The sequence below is a fragment of the Stegostoma tigrinum genome, chromosome 27 (assembly GCF_030684315.1).
Source record: "Stegostoma tigrinum isolate sSteTig4 chromosome 27, sSteTig4.hap1, whole genome shotgun sequence".
In the NCBI taxonomy this organism is placed as follows: domain Eukaryota; kingdom Metazoa; phylum Chordata; class Chondrichthyes; order Orectolobiformes; family Stegostomatidae; genus Stegostoma; species Stegostoma tigrinum.
In genome coordinates, this window is record NC_081380.1 from 3,364,678 (window position 1) to 3,383,149 (window position 18,472).

The 18,472-nt window shown below is 43.5% G+C and overlaps 1 protein-coding gene and 1 pseudogene across 1 annotated transcript; both read right to left on the reverse strand.

Moving 5' to 3' along the window:
• Positions 1-246: 246 nt before the first annotated feature.
• Positions 247-13,259, reverse strand: c1qbp (complement component 1, q subcomponent binding protein). The gene is made up of 6 exons (XM_048557425.2): positions 12,969-13,259; positions 12,273-12,423; positions 10,728-10,815; positions 5,516-5,611; positions 3,067-3,189; positions 247-2,380 (listed from the first exon to the last, which is right to left on the reverse strand). Exons 1-6 carry the CDS (start codon positions 13,198-13,200, stop codon positions 2,234-2,236), a joined length of 837 nt encoding a protein of 278 aa, XP_048413382.2. The 5' UTR covers positions 13,201-13,259; the 3' UTR covers positions 247-2,233.
• Positions 13,260-17,553: 4,294 nt separating this feature from the next.
• Positions 17,554-17,672, reverse strand: LOC125464794 (5S ribosomal RNA; annotated as a pseudogene).
• Positions 17,673-18,472: the final 800 nt, after the last annotated feature.

An 18,472-nucleotide genomic window follows, 5' to 3' on the forward strand; every position in this document is an offset into this window, starting at 1 on the left:
GTCTGCCTCCATTCAACCACATCAGCCCCTGATCCCGAACCACTTTTCATTTCAGCCGGACTTCCAGCAACCTATCCTCCATTTCTATTGTAAATAGAGGCAACAGTACCAACACATTTTGGCCATCCCAAACCGTCCAGAGAGCGCGGTAAAGTGTTAACCACATTGTTGAGTCTGGAGCTGATGTAGCCTTGACCAGATAAGTGTAGTAAATTTCCTTTCCTAAAGGACCATCAGTGCACTTGATGAGGTTTTTGATTTGATTTTATTATTGTCACATGCACTGAGATACACTGAGAAGCATTGTGCACATGGTGACCAGAGAAATAATACCTTACATACGTACATCAAGGTAATTAGAACAGAATTCAGAATATGATATTACAACTACAGGGAAAGATCATCTGTAACGTAGGACTGGTCCATTCATAAGTCTGATAACAGCAGGGAAGCAGCTGTTCTTAAATCCTATTAACAACAAACAACAGTAATTACCTGGTTGTCATATTAACTAGTGTTTCATTTCAGATTTGCGTTGAATTCAAATTTAACTGTATGCCACAGTGTAATTTGAACCTATGCCCCTACTGCATTAACCTGGGGCTCTGGATTACTAGTCCAACAACATTACAACTGCTTCCCTTTGTGCTGGAATTATTGGTCTGTAGCTACACTACAGTACTGTTAGGGAGTGCCAGGATTTAATCTTGCACCAGGAAAGGAACACCATTTCCCAGTCAGGATGGTGACGCTCTTGGCAGGGATCTTACTCGTGGTAGTGTTCCCAAATATCTGCTAGCCTTGAGCTTTCAGGGAATAGTGGTCAGAGAAAAATTGGTGAGCTACTGCAGTGCATCTCATAGATGGCATCAGTGAAGGAAATAGATAGGGTATCAATTCAGCAAGTAAGTTATTCTAGATGGTGTTGATCATCTCAAGTGCTGCTGGTGCTGCACTCACACAGGCAAGTCAGGAGTATTCTGTCACATGAGAAGATATTTTTCCATGCACAAACAGGGTGCACTGTTGCACAGAACAATTATTACAAAATGTAACTGGCTGTAAAGTATTTGGAGCATCCGGAGGTTACAAAGATGATATACAAACGTAAATCGTCTATCTTTCTGTAATTCTACATTCCTGCTCACTCCCTGCATCCTTTAATCTTCAAAAACATAAAATTCCACTTCAAAGAATTTACAGATGAAATAAAATTCATACCTGAACTTAAAGATGCAAAAAAAAATGCTTGAAATAAGATAACACAGTGTGGAGCTGGAAGAACACTGCAGGCCAGGCAGCATCAGAGGAGCAGGAAAGTTGACATTTCAATTCGGGACCCATGTTCAGAAATGCCCGGCCTGCTGTGTTCCTCCAACTCCACGCTCGAAATGAGTTATTGTTCTATAGCTGCCATTTCTAGGAATTATATGAATGCTAGAAAGTTCCTTACTCTTTTTCCTTTCTTTCCTCCCCCCATAAGATTAGGCATTACTGGTAGGGTCAGCATTTCATCAGAACTCAGTGCCTTGCTGGGCTACTTCAGAAGCAGTTATGAGTCAAGAACATTGCTGTGGATCTGGAATCACGTGTAAGGCCAAACCAGGTAAGGACATCAGATTTCCTTCTGCAGAAAGGACATTAGTGGACCAGACTGACTTTTACAACATTCAACGATGGTCACCTATCAGAGACTCACTTTCAACTCTGGATTTATTAACTGAATTTAAATTCCATTTGAATCTGCTGCCTGAAGGATACAGAGATGGCCCTCTGGATTACTACTCCAGCAACATAACCACTGTGCCATCTTCCTGGGTCACTTGAATTGCACACCCTACACAATCCCAACCCAAGAAATCAGGAGAACCAAAGTTTGACATCATGTTTAATCAATACTTCATTTTTACGGGAACATCTGAGGCCAATGACATTGTGAGGAGAAAGTAATCTGGTTAATGTGCTCACATACACACACACACACTTCCATAATTAGAGTACAATTCAGGAGGCATCATTTTGGGTATTTCAGCATCCCAAGCTGCTCTGTACATTATATAGAGATGGATGCCAATTACACAGAGCCATTCAGTACCAAAGAATATCTTTGTACAAAATCTATTGTGAAATAATTTAAAGCCAAGGATCATTCTGCCATTTAACAAGCATCATCATTGCAGGATGATCTTTCCCAGGAGGCAGAGAGACAAATGTTAATTGTATACATCAATGATTAACACTTTATAAAACTATTCAAATTGTCCAGAAACTTGATATACTCCTGGTGTTCTAAAGCTGTGCTCAGCTCAACAAGTTCATCAGCAAAAGTGTTATCAACCCCACGGTCCGCCAGGAAGTCCATCAGATGATCATAGAGGGCCTGTGGGAGACACAGAGGTTATGGTCTGCATATACAGTCAATAAAGCTGTGACAAACAACCCAATCCAAAGTCTTGGCAGGCAGTCTTGACTAAAACTAAGCAGTGTGCACTGGAAATATGAAATCAAATACCTCTAAACCAGCCACTGGGTGGTTAAAATGCAAATAATGGTCAGGCTGCCTCTAAAGCATTGAGGAACATCACTGACAAACCTATAACACTGCTCCTGCATAGATCAGCTCACAAGATCAAAGCACACCATATGAAATGATAAAACTCATTTACTCAATATATGGTCCACACCCCAAACATCAACCTGAAAACTTCAGCAGCATGACTGATGGGTATGCTGCCCATATCCACAGCAACATAAAGTGAAGGTAGGATCAGGTTCTGCTGTGACGGCCAATGTGTTTAAATAACAGACCAACACATCACAAAGCTTTCTACACAGGTAGGTAGCTAGTCAGAAAGCACTAAAAGCTGAGCAGCTCCTGATGAAGACATTAGGCAGTGAGGAGACCCCAAAAGCAGATGAGGACGGTGAAGGTGGATAGCAAATCCAGAAAATTAGTACTATGGTGGAGCAGAAAACATTTCAGCATTGGAACCTCACTCCAGAATTTCAAACAAATTCATAACATGCTTTGATAAATCAACACCCAATTTGCTTGCCCCCACTCACCCAGTCAAGGGAGTCTGTATTAAGGGTATAGCTGGTTTCTTTCCAACTGTCTTCTCCCGTGGGCTGAAAGCTGACCTCTCTGATGGCAAAGATGTCACTGTCATCCTCATCACCACGCCCAATCTGTAACCATTTCAGACATCAAAATGAACAATGCATGAACAATGAGCACTTTAAACAGTGTACTGTGAGTGGCCATACTGAGCGGTTATATCCAAATAGCAACGTTAATATCAGCAACATCATGGGAACAGCAATTACTGCTTCTCTAATTAAGGCACATTGTGACTTGGACAGAGATAACCAAGTCACCTGTGGCTCAGTCAACATCCCAAACTTCCAAGCGCCACCCCATTGTGGAAGCACAAAGACAGCAGTTGTTCAAGGCTCACGCCCTCCTCCTTAGGCAACAAGGGAATAGTTAATAAATATGATGTCAACTCCATGGAATTTTTTCAGTTTTTCAAAGCATATTCTTAGCCTTCTCATAGTCTTTGTATCCAAAAGGTCAACTTTGTTCCCAACCTCATCTTCTAACTTCAATTTAAGTTAAACAAAAAGGACCCATCTCTTTGAACATGTCCTTGACCACTCAGTAGGACATTGGTGATCGGTTTTCTCACCGGTTTGCTGAGTTCCTGTTGCCTTGTAACTTGTCAAGCTGCCATACTACCCCCTGCCTTCCTTTCAAGTTGGAGGTATGCAAACTCAAGCTTACTAACAGTCGACTGTCATAATCACATTTTGCGAGATGTGGTTTGATGTGAAGAAACACCACCCTTATTTCAAGTGACACTCATTCATGATCATTCTAAAGGGCACTCGGTCACTGCCCCAGGTTTTTCATTTTGCTGAGTAAAGCTCTCCATCCTGATATTTTAATTTAAATCACCACATGTTAAGGAACAAATTTAAATTTACAAGGGCAGATTAGAGGTTTTGAACCCTGTAGAACATTATACCTCGATTCCCCCAAAATCTGCCCACCATCTACAAGGCACAATGATGGAATGCTCCTCACTTTCCTGGATAAATGCAGCTGAACAATACCCAGGAAGGTCAATGCCATCCAGTACAAAGCATTTTCATCAGCACTCATCTATCATCAATGCATAGCAGCAGCAGTATGTACCATCTACAAGATGCACTGCAGCAACTTTCCAAGGATCATTCAAAAACACCTTTCAAACCTGCAATCTCTACCACCTACAGGAAAAGGGCAGCAGATAAAAGGAAACAGCACCAGTTGCAAGTTCTCCTCCAAGCTACAAACCATCCTGACTTGGAAATACAACACTGCTCCTTCAGAAACATTCTGGAGCTCCATCTGCAATGGCACTATGGGTGTCCCTGCACCACACGGAGTGCAGCAGTTGAAGGAAGTAGCACACCACCTTACCAGGGCAGCTGGGTTGGGCAATTAAAGCTAACTCTGCCATGTGCCACTATTTTCTCTTTCCAAACAAATCATCTTGCTCTGCAACTACAATCCCATTCTAATAAATTCTGACTGTTTCTTGGTCCTATCCCTGTTGGAACTGCAAATTGTTCCTCAGACATTGTACCAACTTCCTTTAAATTAGCATTATCCCCATAAAAATATACGCCTGATCTTTCACAGATCCTTGAACGTGCTATAACCTCCAACGACTTTCAGGGTAGGAAATTTGCTGTGCTTATGTGGCCTGGTCTACATGACTTCAGACCCACAGCAAAGCCACTGACTCTTAACGGCCCTCTGGGAAGTTACAGAAAGGCAATAAACAGCTAGGGAAGCCAACATCCGATGAGTGAATAAAAAGAACAACCAACTCCACGCCCTCTTCTTCCACTCCATCCTCACACCAAGAGGGTCCTAAGTGAACGATTAACATTGTGTGGCCTGTGCACCTTGTCCTCCCCGTGAAGATGAAATGAAGGACAATGAGAGCAGGCTGAATAGGAACTTTAAAAAGGCAACTGGATAACTGCTCAAAAAGGAATAACGTTCATGTCTACGGCAACAAAGCCACAGAGTAGGACAAGGTGGACAGCTCTTTCATAGTTGGAACAAACACGATATGTCGAACAACAACCTCTGTGTTGCGGATTCTACAAACATGTCAGATTCCAAACACCCTTCAGTCCCTAACAGGAGACTGCTCTCACCAGATTCCACTCTCACCCATGTAGAGATAAACAGTGCAGCTCCACTGACTGCCTCTTCAACATCACATCTGGAGTTCCACAAGGGTCTGTCCAGCAGGTTACTTACTGCCTCTCAGTGGGATCACTTGCAAATACCTGATCAAAGCCTAGGTTAAGTGTTTTAAGAAGCTTCCCGAAATCTCAGTAACGTCCTAACATAGCCCTGTTGGCACACTGGATCACCACATGCTATTTTGTGCAGAAGAAAGCAAAGAAAAATCTATAACTGGCTTTCTGACTAAATGCCAACATGAATACCCACCTCATCTTCAGGATAGTGGCAGTCAAAAACCAGGCTCTGGTTATTCGACAGCTTGGTCACTTCCACAACAAAGTTTGGGGTCGAGATGATTTCAGGCTGTAAAAGAATTTAATTATTTGTTAGATAGAAGGTGACATTTTATACTTATTATGTTGTTTAGATGTACACGAAGTCAAGATTCCAAGTTACACCAGCCTCCCAACAGACCCAGCTGTTTTTGTAAATGGGTAGGGGCAGGGGAAGGGGCAAGAAGCAAAATTCAATGAATTCTCAGACTTTAATTCACCTCCCCCCAACTCTCTCCCATTACCTCTAGCTGTGTTCTTTCTTCCAAATGATTCTGTTCAACCAACACATTTTCTGACTTAGTCTTCATGCAGTTCAATGCTTCAATCACTAAATTTTAATTATACTAATTAGAAGCCTGGAGGATTGGGAATCAGTGTAGTCAGCAAGAATGGGAGAAAAAGTGAAAACCTAGACAGAAGCAGCAATATTTAGGTTTATGTAAGGTGGAAGACAGGAACAGTTTAGTTGAGAAACAACAGTATAGGTGAGGATTACAACATGGCGGTGTGTGGTGTGTTTAAATTGGATGGGGGGGGATGGATTTGATGGGGAATTAGCCAATCTTTACAGTGGAATAAATATTATAAGTACTTTACCATTTTGATTAATCATCTTAACAGTTACTTAGATTACGCCTGAATTTTCTATATTTAATCGCACTCTGCTTAGGGCACTGAACATATAGATACAACTTCTTCACATCTCAAATGGACCAGATATTAGGCTTTGCCTTTTACAGGCCTTCTTTATGATATTCTTGGCCTGCTTCCTGTTACTTTAAACATATGTTTCAGAACTCCTCCACTGTTGGTGTTACCTTCTCACTGCTATTTTCACTTTTCCACCAACTTAAGCCACATCTTCAGATCAACAAAAACAATTAGAAATACCCAACTACAGCCAACACTTGGACACACCAACAAAATATGTAGGGGGCCTTACAGCATCTCTTCCTTAGCTTTCAACTGCTCTCCATCAGACCCAACACAGTCATTCTCTGTATTAGAATGGCACCAACACTGCTCCTGAGATTTCCCCCTTGTATCTTCAAAGCTCCATGCAAGCTGTCCAAAATACCTTCCCTCTTTGTAATTCAGCATTCATTTGGGTAATTCTTAACTCTTTCTTCAAGATTTCCCCTCAGCTGCCTCTCCAGCCTCAAGTTTTTAAAAAGGCAAGCTTCAGCTCATTCAGTTACTTCTTCCTGATGTATGTTGTCTCTTTACAACTTTATGGTTATTAGTATTTGTTTTTTTTTGAGAAACCATAATACTGCTGGCTTAAATGCTTGATCAGGATTAAAAACGTTCATGGGAATGGTTTACAATTCCAAATATCTAATGCATTTAAATGCAAACAGAATGAGGAGTGGGTCTAAAATGCCGCAAAAAAACACAAGTTAACAAGCCCAAGGTGTGATAGTATATTTTTGACATCAGTTATTTCTAAAATATTAGAAGTGCAAACCCTGAAATTAAGAGTCACAAATGATTCAGGAAATTTGACAGATAGTAGGAACGACCGACACTGGAGAATCTGAGATAACACGGTGTGAAGCTGGATGAACACAGCAGGCCAAGCAGCATCAGAGGAGCAGGAAGGCTTGATGTTTCGGGTCAGGACCCTTCTTCAGAAAGTTTTCTGAAGTAGGGTCCTGACTGAAACATCAAGCCTTCCTGCTCCTCTGATGCTGCTTGGCCTGCTGTGTTCATCCAGCTTCACACCATGTTATCTCAGGAAATTTGACAGATGTTCAAACAAACAGCTGTATCTTTCTGTTCAACACTGCATCTCAAATATTCAAAAACTGCAGGTTCCCACCCTCTGGGCACATTCTTCAAAAGTGAATCTCAGCAAAATCTAACATTCCATTCACTCGTAGAGATCGGTGTTGTGTAGCAAATAGCAAAAGGGCCCTACCTGCATGTGCTCAATCAACAGCAGGGTTGTGCCTGGTTGTTGCACTAACCCCTGGCTTTCCCTGACCTGCTACCTCTGGGCACTGTCAGTAGACTTCTTCCACGTGCCAGCACGGCCCACAGTGGTGGGGCAGGCAAGGAAGTGAGAATTTTATGTTAAAAAAGAGGTTTTGTTTATTATTCATGCACGGATTGAGGGCGCCAATGGCTCGGCCATCCCCAACGTCAGTTAAAAGTCAACCACACTCCCGTGGGTCAGGCGTCACGTGTAGACCATACCAGGTAAGGGTGGCAGTTTCGTTCCCTGAAGGACATTGGTTCACTAGTGGTTATTCCAACAGTAGGCAATTGATTTGTGGTTATCATTAGGCTCTTGATTCCGGATTTTCTTTTGCCGTGGCGGAATGTGAACCTCAAACGTTCCCTGGGTCTCGGGATTAACAGTCCAACAATAAAACTACTTAGGCTGTCACCTCCCCCAAATGATTGGATGGCAAGAAATAAAAATGGACAAGGATTTAATTTAAAAAAAAGGAAGAGTTATGAAGATGGAAGGATAACACTTGATGGATAGAATTAGGAAAAATGTGAACAATATGAAAGACTGAAAAGGATGAGGAAATGAATTGAGGACACTGACGTTTATAAGCATCACCGTCTTGAATTCAATCCCACTGCTCAAAAGCCTTCATTGGTTACCCTTGATTTTCTACTTACATTTCTCTTTACAGTGGGCAATGAATACCCAAGTACAATTTCTTCATGAATCACGTGAATCCAGGTATTATCCCTCATCTTTCAATTGTCACTTATGTGAGACCAGTGGATTCTTCTGCGTGGCTATGCCCACAGAATAACTTAAAAGGGCCAACTCAGAGATCTCTGAAGAGGCTTCTCAGATGCAACATTCATTCAACTGGGTTTAAAAACAGGACATTTATGAAGTCTTGTGGCATCAGATCAAACGCAGGCAAGGAAACCTCAATGCCCACCTCCTGCTGCCCCTCAGCTGATGATTCAATACTCCTTCGTGTTGAGCACTGCTTGGAGGATGTGTGGAGCCTGGTATGGGTGAAGAATGCCTGCTGGGCAGGGACTTTAGTGTCCATCATCAACAGCAGCACCAGTACTCACCATGCTGGTCAAGTTGTAAAGAATATACTTGTCAGACATGTCCTGCAATAGGTAGCAAGGGATGCTACAAAAGGGAAAAGCCTACAATCTGTCTGCTGCATCTGCAACTAACTAATACAATGTCAGGAGTGACCACTGCACAGTCCTCGTGGAGATAAAAATCCCACCCTGACGTGAAGAAGACCCTCCATTATTCCATGGGGTATTGCCACAGTACTGAATGGGATAGTTTTCAAACAGACCTAGCGTATCAAAACCAGGCATCCACGAGGCATTAGCTGCAGAGCTGTTAACAATCACAATCACAATCTGTAACCTCATGGCAGGGGAGATCCCCATTCTACTATCAAGGCAAAAAAAGTGGTTCGATGAAGAGTGAAGATGGCATGCCAGATTCAGCACCTGGCATACCTAAAAAACAAAAGACGTCAACCTGGTGTAGCTACAAAGCAGAAGTAATTTCATGCTAAACTCACTGGAGGAGGATGCTCCAGATACCCACACCCTCAAATGATAGGGTGCATCAGTGCAAAATAAAACTGAAGCAAATGCAATAATCTTCGGCTGGACATGCTGAGTGGACAATCCATCTCAGACCCTTCTGTTTCTTTTGGGGGGTGGGGGGTATGCGTGCAACCAATATCACACATGTCAGTCTTCAACCAATTTGGTTCACTCCACCTGATATCAAAAAAAATGGTTGGAGGTACTGGATATTACGAAGACCATGGCCTTGTCAACGTTCAACGTTCCAGCAACAATACTGAAGATTTAGAGTCATAGTCATACAGCACGGAAGCAGACTGTTCAGTCTAACTCATCTGTGCCCACCAGTCACCCCATCTTACCTAGACACAAGACTTGTGCTGCTCCGTCGCCAAGCCATTCGAATACAGCTGCAACCCTGGCATCTCCCTAACCATGTTAAAAATTTCCCAGTTATGTCCTGTGCACAAACAGCAAGACCAATCCAACCCAGCACAAGAGTTCAGAAGTGAAGGACTTCAAAACTTTACACAATCTCAAAGTGAAATCTCTGTTCACTTATTTTAACATTTGACGTCTGTCAAAACAAAATGTGAAATGATATTGTCACAATAACCAATTGCACTTTAAAGGGCAATTCAAGTCACATCAATATTTTGAGAACTTCAACATAAACTGGGAGGTGCCGATCTAAATAATTGTTCGGTCTTTAGGTTAAGAAAGCCAAATTTAATGAAGTAAAGTCAGCCTAGTCCTCTGATAGGGTACCCGTTGAAATGCAGTTCAAAGAGACATGAGTGAAGAAAAATGAGAGAATGGGAACAGGTTGGATTACCACGATTGGGACATTATTGCTCATGTGACAGGTAAACTGACAAGCTGGGCTGAGTGGCCTGTTTCATTGCTGCGCATTTTATAGGTTTTACCATGTGGACTCCTGTCTGTGCTTTCTGTTCCTTTCCCCAGTGACAGCAGACTAATAGGAAGAGCCTGCTACTGTCCAGCAGACAAAAACAAGACGACTGAGCAAAGGCCTCAAACAGCATAAACACACAACGCGAGTCGGCAGCAACGGTGTAAGCGGTACAGTCCTCTTTGTACCTGTCCTCACGTTCCTCATTTAAATACTGCTGTAGCGCTAACGTTAGGTTGGACAAGGGCAAGAGGGTAAGGCCTATAGCAAGTTACCTTCCACATGCCTTGACTGTACCCAGATCCACCTCTCCGTACCACCCAGTGAGACCACACGTCCAAATACAGAACTCGTATGCCCAGGTAGGTTTTTACAAAAGTTCAAGTTCAACCCATTCTGGTTCAAACTTTTCACCCAGTCAGTTATCGAGACCAATGGCGTTCACTGTTCTAATATTGCCTGCTTTGGGATTCTAGGAAATAAAGTGGTGCTTTAAAGGGCTTTTAAATACTCATGTACATTCTGTTCACATAGACAGACCTCCAACTCCTATCTATACAAAATTCCACTCAACCCAGGGCACAGGATGAACAATACACAGTGGAGTTTGTTTAATTAATGCCTGTTTAATTACCTCTCAACTTTACTAAGGTGACAGTCAAGAGTACTGTGCAAGTTCAATCCAACTCACCTCATTCTCTGAACCCTTCTGTCCTTCCTGTGGTTCCTCCTCCATTGTTGGCGGAATGCTGTTATTGATATTAAAGGAGACTGTAACTCTACAAACAGAAAGAGGTAAATGGTCACTATGGATAAAGAAGTAGTCAAAAAGGTGTCACCAGCTGCAATTCTGAACTGCAAAGAATCGGAGAATGACAGGGAGCACGTTCTGATCTCAAACTGCTCACAGCCAAACTTCATTTAAAACTGGGACTAGTAATATATTTGTCATGACATTTAAGAACTTGACAATGATGTACTAAAGCTGAATACTGGTCCTGCACAGGCTAAGGAACTATCAGAATCTACATGCAATGGTGAACATTATAATCTTAATTTGATACTGTAAGCTTTCTAGACTAAATATACAGTGAAATTCTATGATAACTCAGCTCAATATACAAAACTGATTATGGTTTGGGGGGGGGGGTCTTATGAGTTCAAAATTAATTAAATCTCTATTTAATCCTCATTTTGCTTGCTAAAAATTTTCTCGTTAACATGATGCATCTATTATGCAATCTCACTTATTAGACTCTAGAGTCCAAGTTATAACAGACTCCCATTATAGAAGCGCTGTTGTCTTGTGCAGGTTCACAGGCACATGCTTCACAGGAGGCTCCACAACACTGAGGATGTCACCCAGTAAACAGGACAAAATATCTGCTACCAAACCTCCCAGCTCGGCAAACACACCAACATCTACAACCAGTACTGCAGCCACAAATCTTCACTCAAATCCTGGACTTCCAAATGTATTTCAACATATTTTCTAAAATTAAAATGCATTTTTCAGAGTGTAGTACATACTCATTCTACATTCAATTCTTTTGGGGCAGAAGTAACTGGTGCTGAGGTATTGGATTGTTGGCTTAGTTTTCACTTGACTGAGACGTTGTGGATTTAAATGCCCTGCTCCAGGAGTTTGTATATTGATAAAAACAATTACTGCTGATTCAGATCTTAAATACAAGCTGCTGGAGAAATCCAACAGATAACGGCACCATCTCCAGATCCAAAAATGTTACACTGGACTCAATGTTATTTGCTTGGGGAAGCGAAGGCCTGGAGATATTAGCTTTAAGCTATTAATCTGACCGTGGCAAACAGATTTCCTTCCTAAAGAAAAGAAGCTGTCGTTCTTACCTGGTCTGGCCTACACGTGACTGAGGATAACATGGTTGATCTTAACTGTCCGCTGGGATAGAGGATAAATGCTGGCCCTGCCAGAGACACCCATGAGGGAATGAAAAAGAAACTTTAACAGAAACTATCAGCCATGTGGCCTTTGTTACGTACTCCTGTCCATCATCTACTGCACAACAGGAAGTGCTTTCTTTAGGATGAATTGTTAAAGAAATACCATCAAGTTCAGGTGAGATTTTAAAAACAAATCCATGGAACTTGTTTAAAAAAAAACAAATTCTTTTCCTATCCACAATCCACTGACATGATTTTAACTAAAAACATACAAATTGGCTGCTTGCCCAAATGATACCCGAGTGACCTCACTTACTTTTCACCATCAACTTTCCTTACAAGTTTCGCCTCAGTCCCATTCAGCCCAATTTCCCAGCCTCCTGACACCTTCGGCAGTGTTGAACTCTTCTGGATTTTCTTCTCCTCCTTGATTTCATCAGTGAGAAATTGAGCGAATGCTTTGTCACCTACAGGGACAATGCAAATCCAGCCAGTTGAGATCAGATACAAGAACACCCCATCATGTTTCACACAGACAGCGACCCAAAGCTCTCGCTGGTTTCACAGCCAAGGACTTGGCCCTGAAGAAGAGGAGACCTTCAACTTAGAGCCTAAGTTATAGAAGTCAATAGTATAGAAAAGGGCCCTTTAAACCCATTGAGTTTAAGAATAATCATCTAACCATTCTAATCCCACTTTGCAGCACAGCCTGGGTGGGATTGTCTGGCCAAGTTGTGGACAGCAGTGCACAGCACACCAGAGCAGAGAGCCCCACCATGGAACCAGGGAGAGGTGGGCGAGGGGCTGAGAACAGGGATGGGGAGCTGGGGGGCGGGGAACCGGGACGATGGGGAACCTGGGGGGGGGGGGTTTGGTGGTGGTGGGCAGGGGACCTGGGGGGAGGGGGGGGGTTGGTGGTGGTGGGCGGGGGACCTGGGGGGGGGGGGGGGGGGGCTTGGTGGTGGTGGGCGGGGGGGGCGGGGACCGGTTGTGCACCCACCCCCTCCCTTACCCTCCGTGTGCAGGGCCCCGCAGCCGCAGGACACGCCGTTGAGAAGGTGGCTGGAACGGAGCGGCCTGCGGCCCGAGGCCGAGCTGGAAAGCAACCACATGGAGCGAGCGAGGCCGCGGATCCCAGGGGGCCCGGTCCGCAGGACGGAGGCGATCGGCGGTGTCAAGGTGGCCTGAGGGCCCAGGCGGGAGGAGACCGACACGAGCCGGGACAGGAACGAGAGCCTCAGCATGGCAGCAGGGAACGGCGTGAAGATCGTGACCCGGAACCGGAAAAAATCAGAGCAACACCATGTTCCTCCCACCCCCAACCACAACCTATCAGCTGCAGGAATGGAGGAACCAATCAGCTGCAGGGATGGAGGAACCAATCAGCTGCAGGGATGGAGAACCAATCAGCTGCAGGGATGGAGGAACCAATCAGCTGCTGGGATGGAGGAACCAATCAGCTGCTGGGATGGTGGAATCAATCAGCTGCTGGGATGGAGGGAGCAATCATATATTCAAATTGAGCAGCCAAAGAACGATTGGGATCCTTGGATGAATCCACTCTTAAGAGTGAGGGACCAATTAACTGCTTGGATTGAGAGACCGATCAGTTTCTGGGCTCGCAAGACCAATCATCTACTGGGATGAAGGGACCAATCACCTGCTGGGATCTAGGGAACAATCATTAATGGGAAAGTGAGACCAAACAGCATCTGTGATCGAGGGAACAATTAGTTGCTGGGGTTGATGGAGAAAACAGCTGCTAGGATTGAGATACTCATCCGCTTCTGGAATCAAGAGTCCAAATCAGCTGCTGCAATTCAGGGGCCAATCATCTTCTTAGATCAAGGGACTGGTAGCTACTGGCAATGAGCACTAAATGAGATTCTGAGATTGAGGGACTAATTGAGCGGAGGTGTAGCAGTGCTGCGTTCAAGCTCCTGAGTTTGTCCACATACATCTGCTTTTCTTTTTAAATTCCTTTTTGCTTTCGTTTTCTCCTTTTTTTGGTGATGGATGTTGCCTAAGCATGTTCCGGAAGCAGCAGGAGGAAATTGGAGGTGGCTGCTTCAGTGCTGAAGGGATTGTGGCTTTGTCAGGTCTGGAGCGTGGAGCGACGGAAATGTGGAAAGAGCGAGAGGTGACTGAGGTCTCCCCGCATCTGTGACAGCAGTGGTGAGAACCAGACAGCCGACATCTCCCAGAGACTGAACTAAGCAAAGGAGTTCGAGGCCACAGCATGCCTAAGCACACAAGAAAATGTTGCAACTTTAACTTTAATTTCTTTATTTTTCCAATTAATATTAAGGACTTTAATATTAGCTATTACTTTATTTCTCTATTTTTCTGTTTACACCATGATAAACTGTAATGTTTAACTTTTAACATTGTTTCTCTCCTTTACCACTTTCTACCTGGGTACCATTGTACCTGAGAGATAGTAAGAACTGCCGATGCTGGAATCAGAGATAACACAGTGTGGAGCTGGAGGAACACAACAGAAGGGTCCCAACCTAAAATGTCAGCTTTCCTGCTCCTTTAATGCTGCCTGGCCTGCTGTGTTCCTCCAGCTCCACGCTGTGTTACCATTGTACCTAAGATGTGGCAACATTGTACACTTTTCATCTGACAATAAAACATCTAAGTCTAAAACCAAATTTAATCAGCTGCTGGGATTGAGGGACCAATCAACTCTGGAAATGGATGGAACCAATCAGCTGCTTGAGCTGAAGACACAATCAGTTACTGGGATGAAGGGATCAATCACCTGCTGGGATCGAAAGATCAATTAACTTCACGGGATGGAAACACCAATCAACGCTAGGATTGAGAGACCAATCAGCTACTGAGATCAAGGGACCAATCAGCTGCTGCGATGAAGAAACCAATCAGCTTCTGGAATTCAGAGAACAATTAGTTACTGGAATTGGTGGAGCATTCAGCTGGTGGGATCAAGAGACCAATCAGTTGCTGGTGTGGAGGGACCAGTGACAGTGAAGTTCAAAGATCACAGCAACCCCAGTGGGATCGAGGGACCAATCAGCTGCTGAAATGGGTGGAACCAATCAACTGCTGGTTTTTGAACCAGTCAGCTGCTGAAATGGGTGGAACAAATCAACTGGTTCAAAAACCTAGCAATCAGCTAGGGTAAAGGGATGAATCAGCTTTAGGTGTTAAGGAACCAATCAACTCTTAGAATTGAGAGATCAGCTTCTGGGATTGAGGGGCCAATCAACTGTTAGGATTGTGGAACTAAACAGCTGGTGATTTTGAAAAACAAATCAATTGTTGGAATCAAGGAACCAATCAAAGGCATCTAGTCCCAATTTGATACCTGATTTCAATGACAAAAGGGATACAGGATTGTGGAAGGGAATTGTTAGATTGGATGTCTTCCACCTTCACAGGATACTGGATATCACTTGGAGAGACAACATCTAAAAAGATATGCTGCAATAGTCTGGACACAGGTGACTACTGAAGATTGAGAGAGAGATTCAACTGAGACCGACAGGATATATAGTCTCTCTCCCGCCAAGTCAGGAAGGCTGTAATGAGTTGGATCAAAGGATGAGGTTTTGTTCTTTGAATTTACATTGAACTTCATTAGAAAATGGCAGCAAACTGAGGACAGTGAGGTCAGAAAGGAACAAAGTGGAACCTTGAGATCGTGCTTATGGACTGCATGGAAATGTTCTGCAAAGAATTGCAGGATTGTTGCAGCATAGAAAGAGACCATTCGGCCCATTGTGTCTTTGTCAGACCTCAGGATGTGCAATTTGCTCAGAGCCTTTCCTCCATAGCCCTGTACTGTCTTCCTTTTTCAATAATAATCCAATTCCCTCCCAAAGCCATTGACTGAATCTGACTCCAACAAACTCTCAGGTTTTGCATTCCAGATCCTAGCCACTCCATGCATTGCAGAAGTTGATGGGTTGACTAAACACAAATTGGGTGCCTGCTTTCTCATCATGTCTGGAAGCAATGGAGACACAAGTTTGCCCTTGAGTTTAATGATTTTAGATTATAAGCTCTGCATCACTTTTTATTTGGAAACTACTATTGCTGATTCTATTTCTCTTAATGACAGAAACTCTGGACACAAGCTTTATTTCTTTATTAGATTTAGTTCCCCTCTAAGATTCCACTGCTGGCCCTGGTAATTGCATTTGGATGATGTTGCCTGGAGGTTGTGTGTTGTCTCATCACCTTGGAATCAGAGGTCAAACATAGAAAATGCTGGTGCTAAGGTGAAGAAACAGATAAGAGAAGACCTAGACCTAGACAAGCTCTACCTACGTTTGTATAGTTGCCTTAGTCTGGGAGATATATTCTCAGTGTTGGACATCAAGGGGGAACATCAGAAACAAATAGAAGGAACCAAATCAATTCCATCTTTTGACCATCTGGTACATTGTCCATGTAGAACTCTAAACCTATAATTGGATAATGCCATTACTTGCCACCTTCCAAAGTCCCTTTCCTCCCTAATCCCTGCCTAAAACATTGCAGCTTTTAATTCCAGTTGCTGTCCATGTTTAAGCTAGGTCTCAGCTATAGTCACTACATTAGAATTAGCTTTTGCACATGTACTGAAATGATGACAGTGAAAAGTTTATAAGTCCTCACTTAACGCACCATCTTAGGTACAAAGGTACCTAAGTGCAGCTTCTTTAGTTACAAGATCTTAGAAAACAGAGAAATGAAAAGCCCAGCATTGCAGAAATAAAAGTTCAGAACAAGGGTCTTCCAGCCCAGACCATGCTGGCACCTAGCCACCAGGCCTTGGCTCCAGACTGCACGGGGTTTCACCTGGGAGATTGCTCTGGAATCACCTCAAGACTGGGAGTCCACGCTGAGGCCAGACCAGCTCAAGAGACCATCATGCCACACTGGACCACTGCCACGGGAGGCCACTATGTCAGGCTGAGAGGACCTCTCATCATGTTTGTGCTGAGGCCAGGAGTCAATTGAGGGCAGGAGGGAAGAAGAGGAAAAAGACAATGAGCAAGAAAAGAGCAGGCAGAGCAGACAAGCTTTGGCTGAAGCGTCATACTCTGTCACCATCTTGGACCACAGCTCCATTTGTTTGATCTTTTAAAGTGATATGCAAACCAAGCAAACGCGATGTGAGAATACTTTTTCACACAGCATGAATCAGGATATTGAATGCATGACCTGGAAATGTGGAGGCAAGTTCAATTGAAGCATTCAAGAGAGCTTTGGATACTTTTGGATAGTAATGGTGTGTTTGGGGTATGGGAAAGGAAAGGGGATTGGTTATAGATAATACATTCGGTGCAGGGACATTTCTGCTCGAATTCTGTGATTCTGATTTTCTATGTACCTTGTCTTGCTTTGACTGTGTTTCGTTGTCTCACGCCATGTCAGTTTTATCCTCTTTTACTTTTTCGTCTTCAGCTTTTTGTCCCTCTGCCTTATCCTGTTACTTGTGTGCAGCAGGAGGAAAATTGAAAGCAAAAGAAAAATGGTGAAAGGAAAGACAACGAAGGAGAGAGCAGTTAAAAGGACTTTTGTAGCTTAATAAATGGGGGCGTCAGAGTGCAGGGCTGCAGGCAGCCTCTGGTGGCTGCAAAAGCCTATGGCACGTGGTATTCCCAGGCAGTCTCCCACCCAAGTACTAACCAGGCCTGAGTCTGTTTAGCTTCCGAGATCAGATAAGATCGGGCACTTTCAGACTAGTATGGTTGTATGCACATGCTGCCTGCATTTTCTGCTCTTTAAAGGTAGGCAGTGCTGACAACACTGTGTTATGTGTTTGTTCATACTTCTCAGAAGGATTTTTGTTGTGTTTATACATTTATATATGTGTTGCTAACACTTTGTTCCACTTGCTGGTTTTAATGTTTTCTTCAAGCCTCTAAATAGAAAGGTACTATATTAAGGTCACATGATTTCAAATCAATTGGATGCTGTCAGGACCCCACGAAAAATAGTTTGTTGTAATCAGGGAGCCTGCGTCTCTGGAGGTGGAGCCCCAAAAGAGTAAGGTGGGGATAGGGGTGGAAGGGGTTAGAATGGGAATATAGCGTTGAGAAGGAAGTTCAGCTACGATCATATGGAAAGGCAGAGCAGGCTCAATTAGCTAAATGGCCTTCTCCTGGCCCTATTTTCTCTCATCTGTTGAATAAGCCCTTCTATGTTAATACTATTGGCCCTGGTCCATGGCACCCTCTATTGCCCAGTCCTGGTGGTGATCTGCTGTAGAGTCTCCTCCTTAAATGTTTGATGCCATGTTTTCTTCAGTCAGCCTGTCTTCTTTTTCCCTCTGGTGGTATTCGTTCTCGTGTCATTTTGGCTGGGAGTGCAACCAGGAGGCAGACTACGTACACTGCCAATCTCAGTTATGTCTCTCTTACAAACTATTGTATATACTAGTGCCAGGATCATATGTGTTCAAGTAGCAGGAAACCCATTCAGTTCAGGTGTCATTCTAATCTCCTAATGTTTGATCTCCTTTCTTTAATACTCCATTCCATTTGAAATAAAAGCCAT

What these genes read in the sequence shown, in the direction of transcription:
- c1qbp (XM_048557425.2), bottom strand. Translation starts at nt 13,200, where the DNA reads ATGCTGAGGCTCTCGTTCCTGTCCCGGCTCGTGTCGGTCTCCTCCCGC. An exon ending in AGGAAAGTTGATGGTGAAAA is followed by an intron (nt 10,816 to 12,272) that starts GTAAGTGAGGTC and finishes TTCTGTTTGTAG; the next exon opens with AGTTACAGTCTCCTTTAATA. An exon ending in ATACAGACTCCCTTGACTGG is followed by an intron (nt 2,381 to 3,066) that starts GTGAGTGGGGGC and finishes TGTCTCCCACAG; the next exon opens with GCCCTCTATGATCATCTGAT.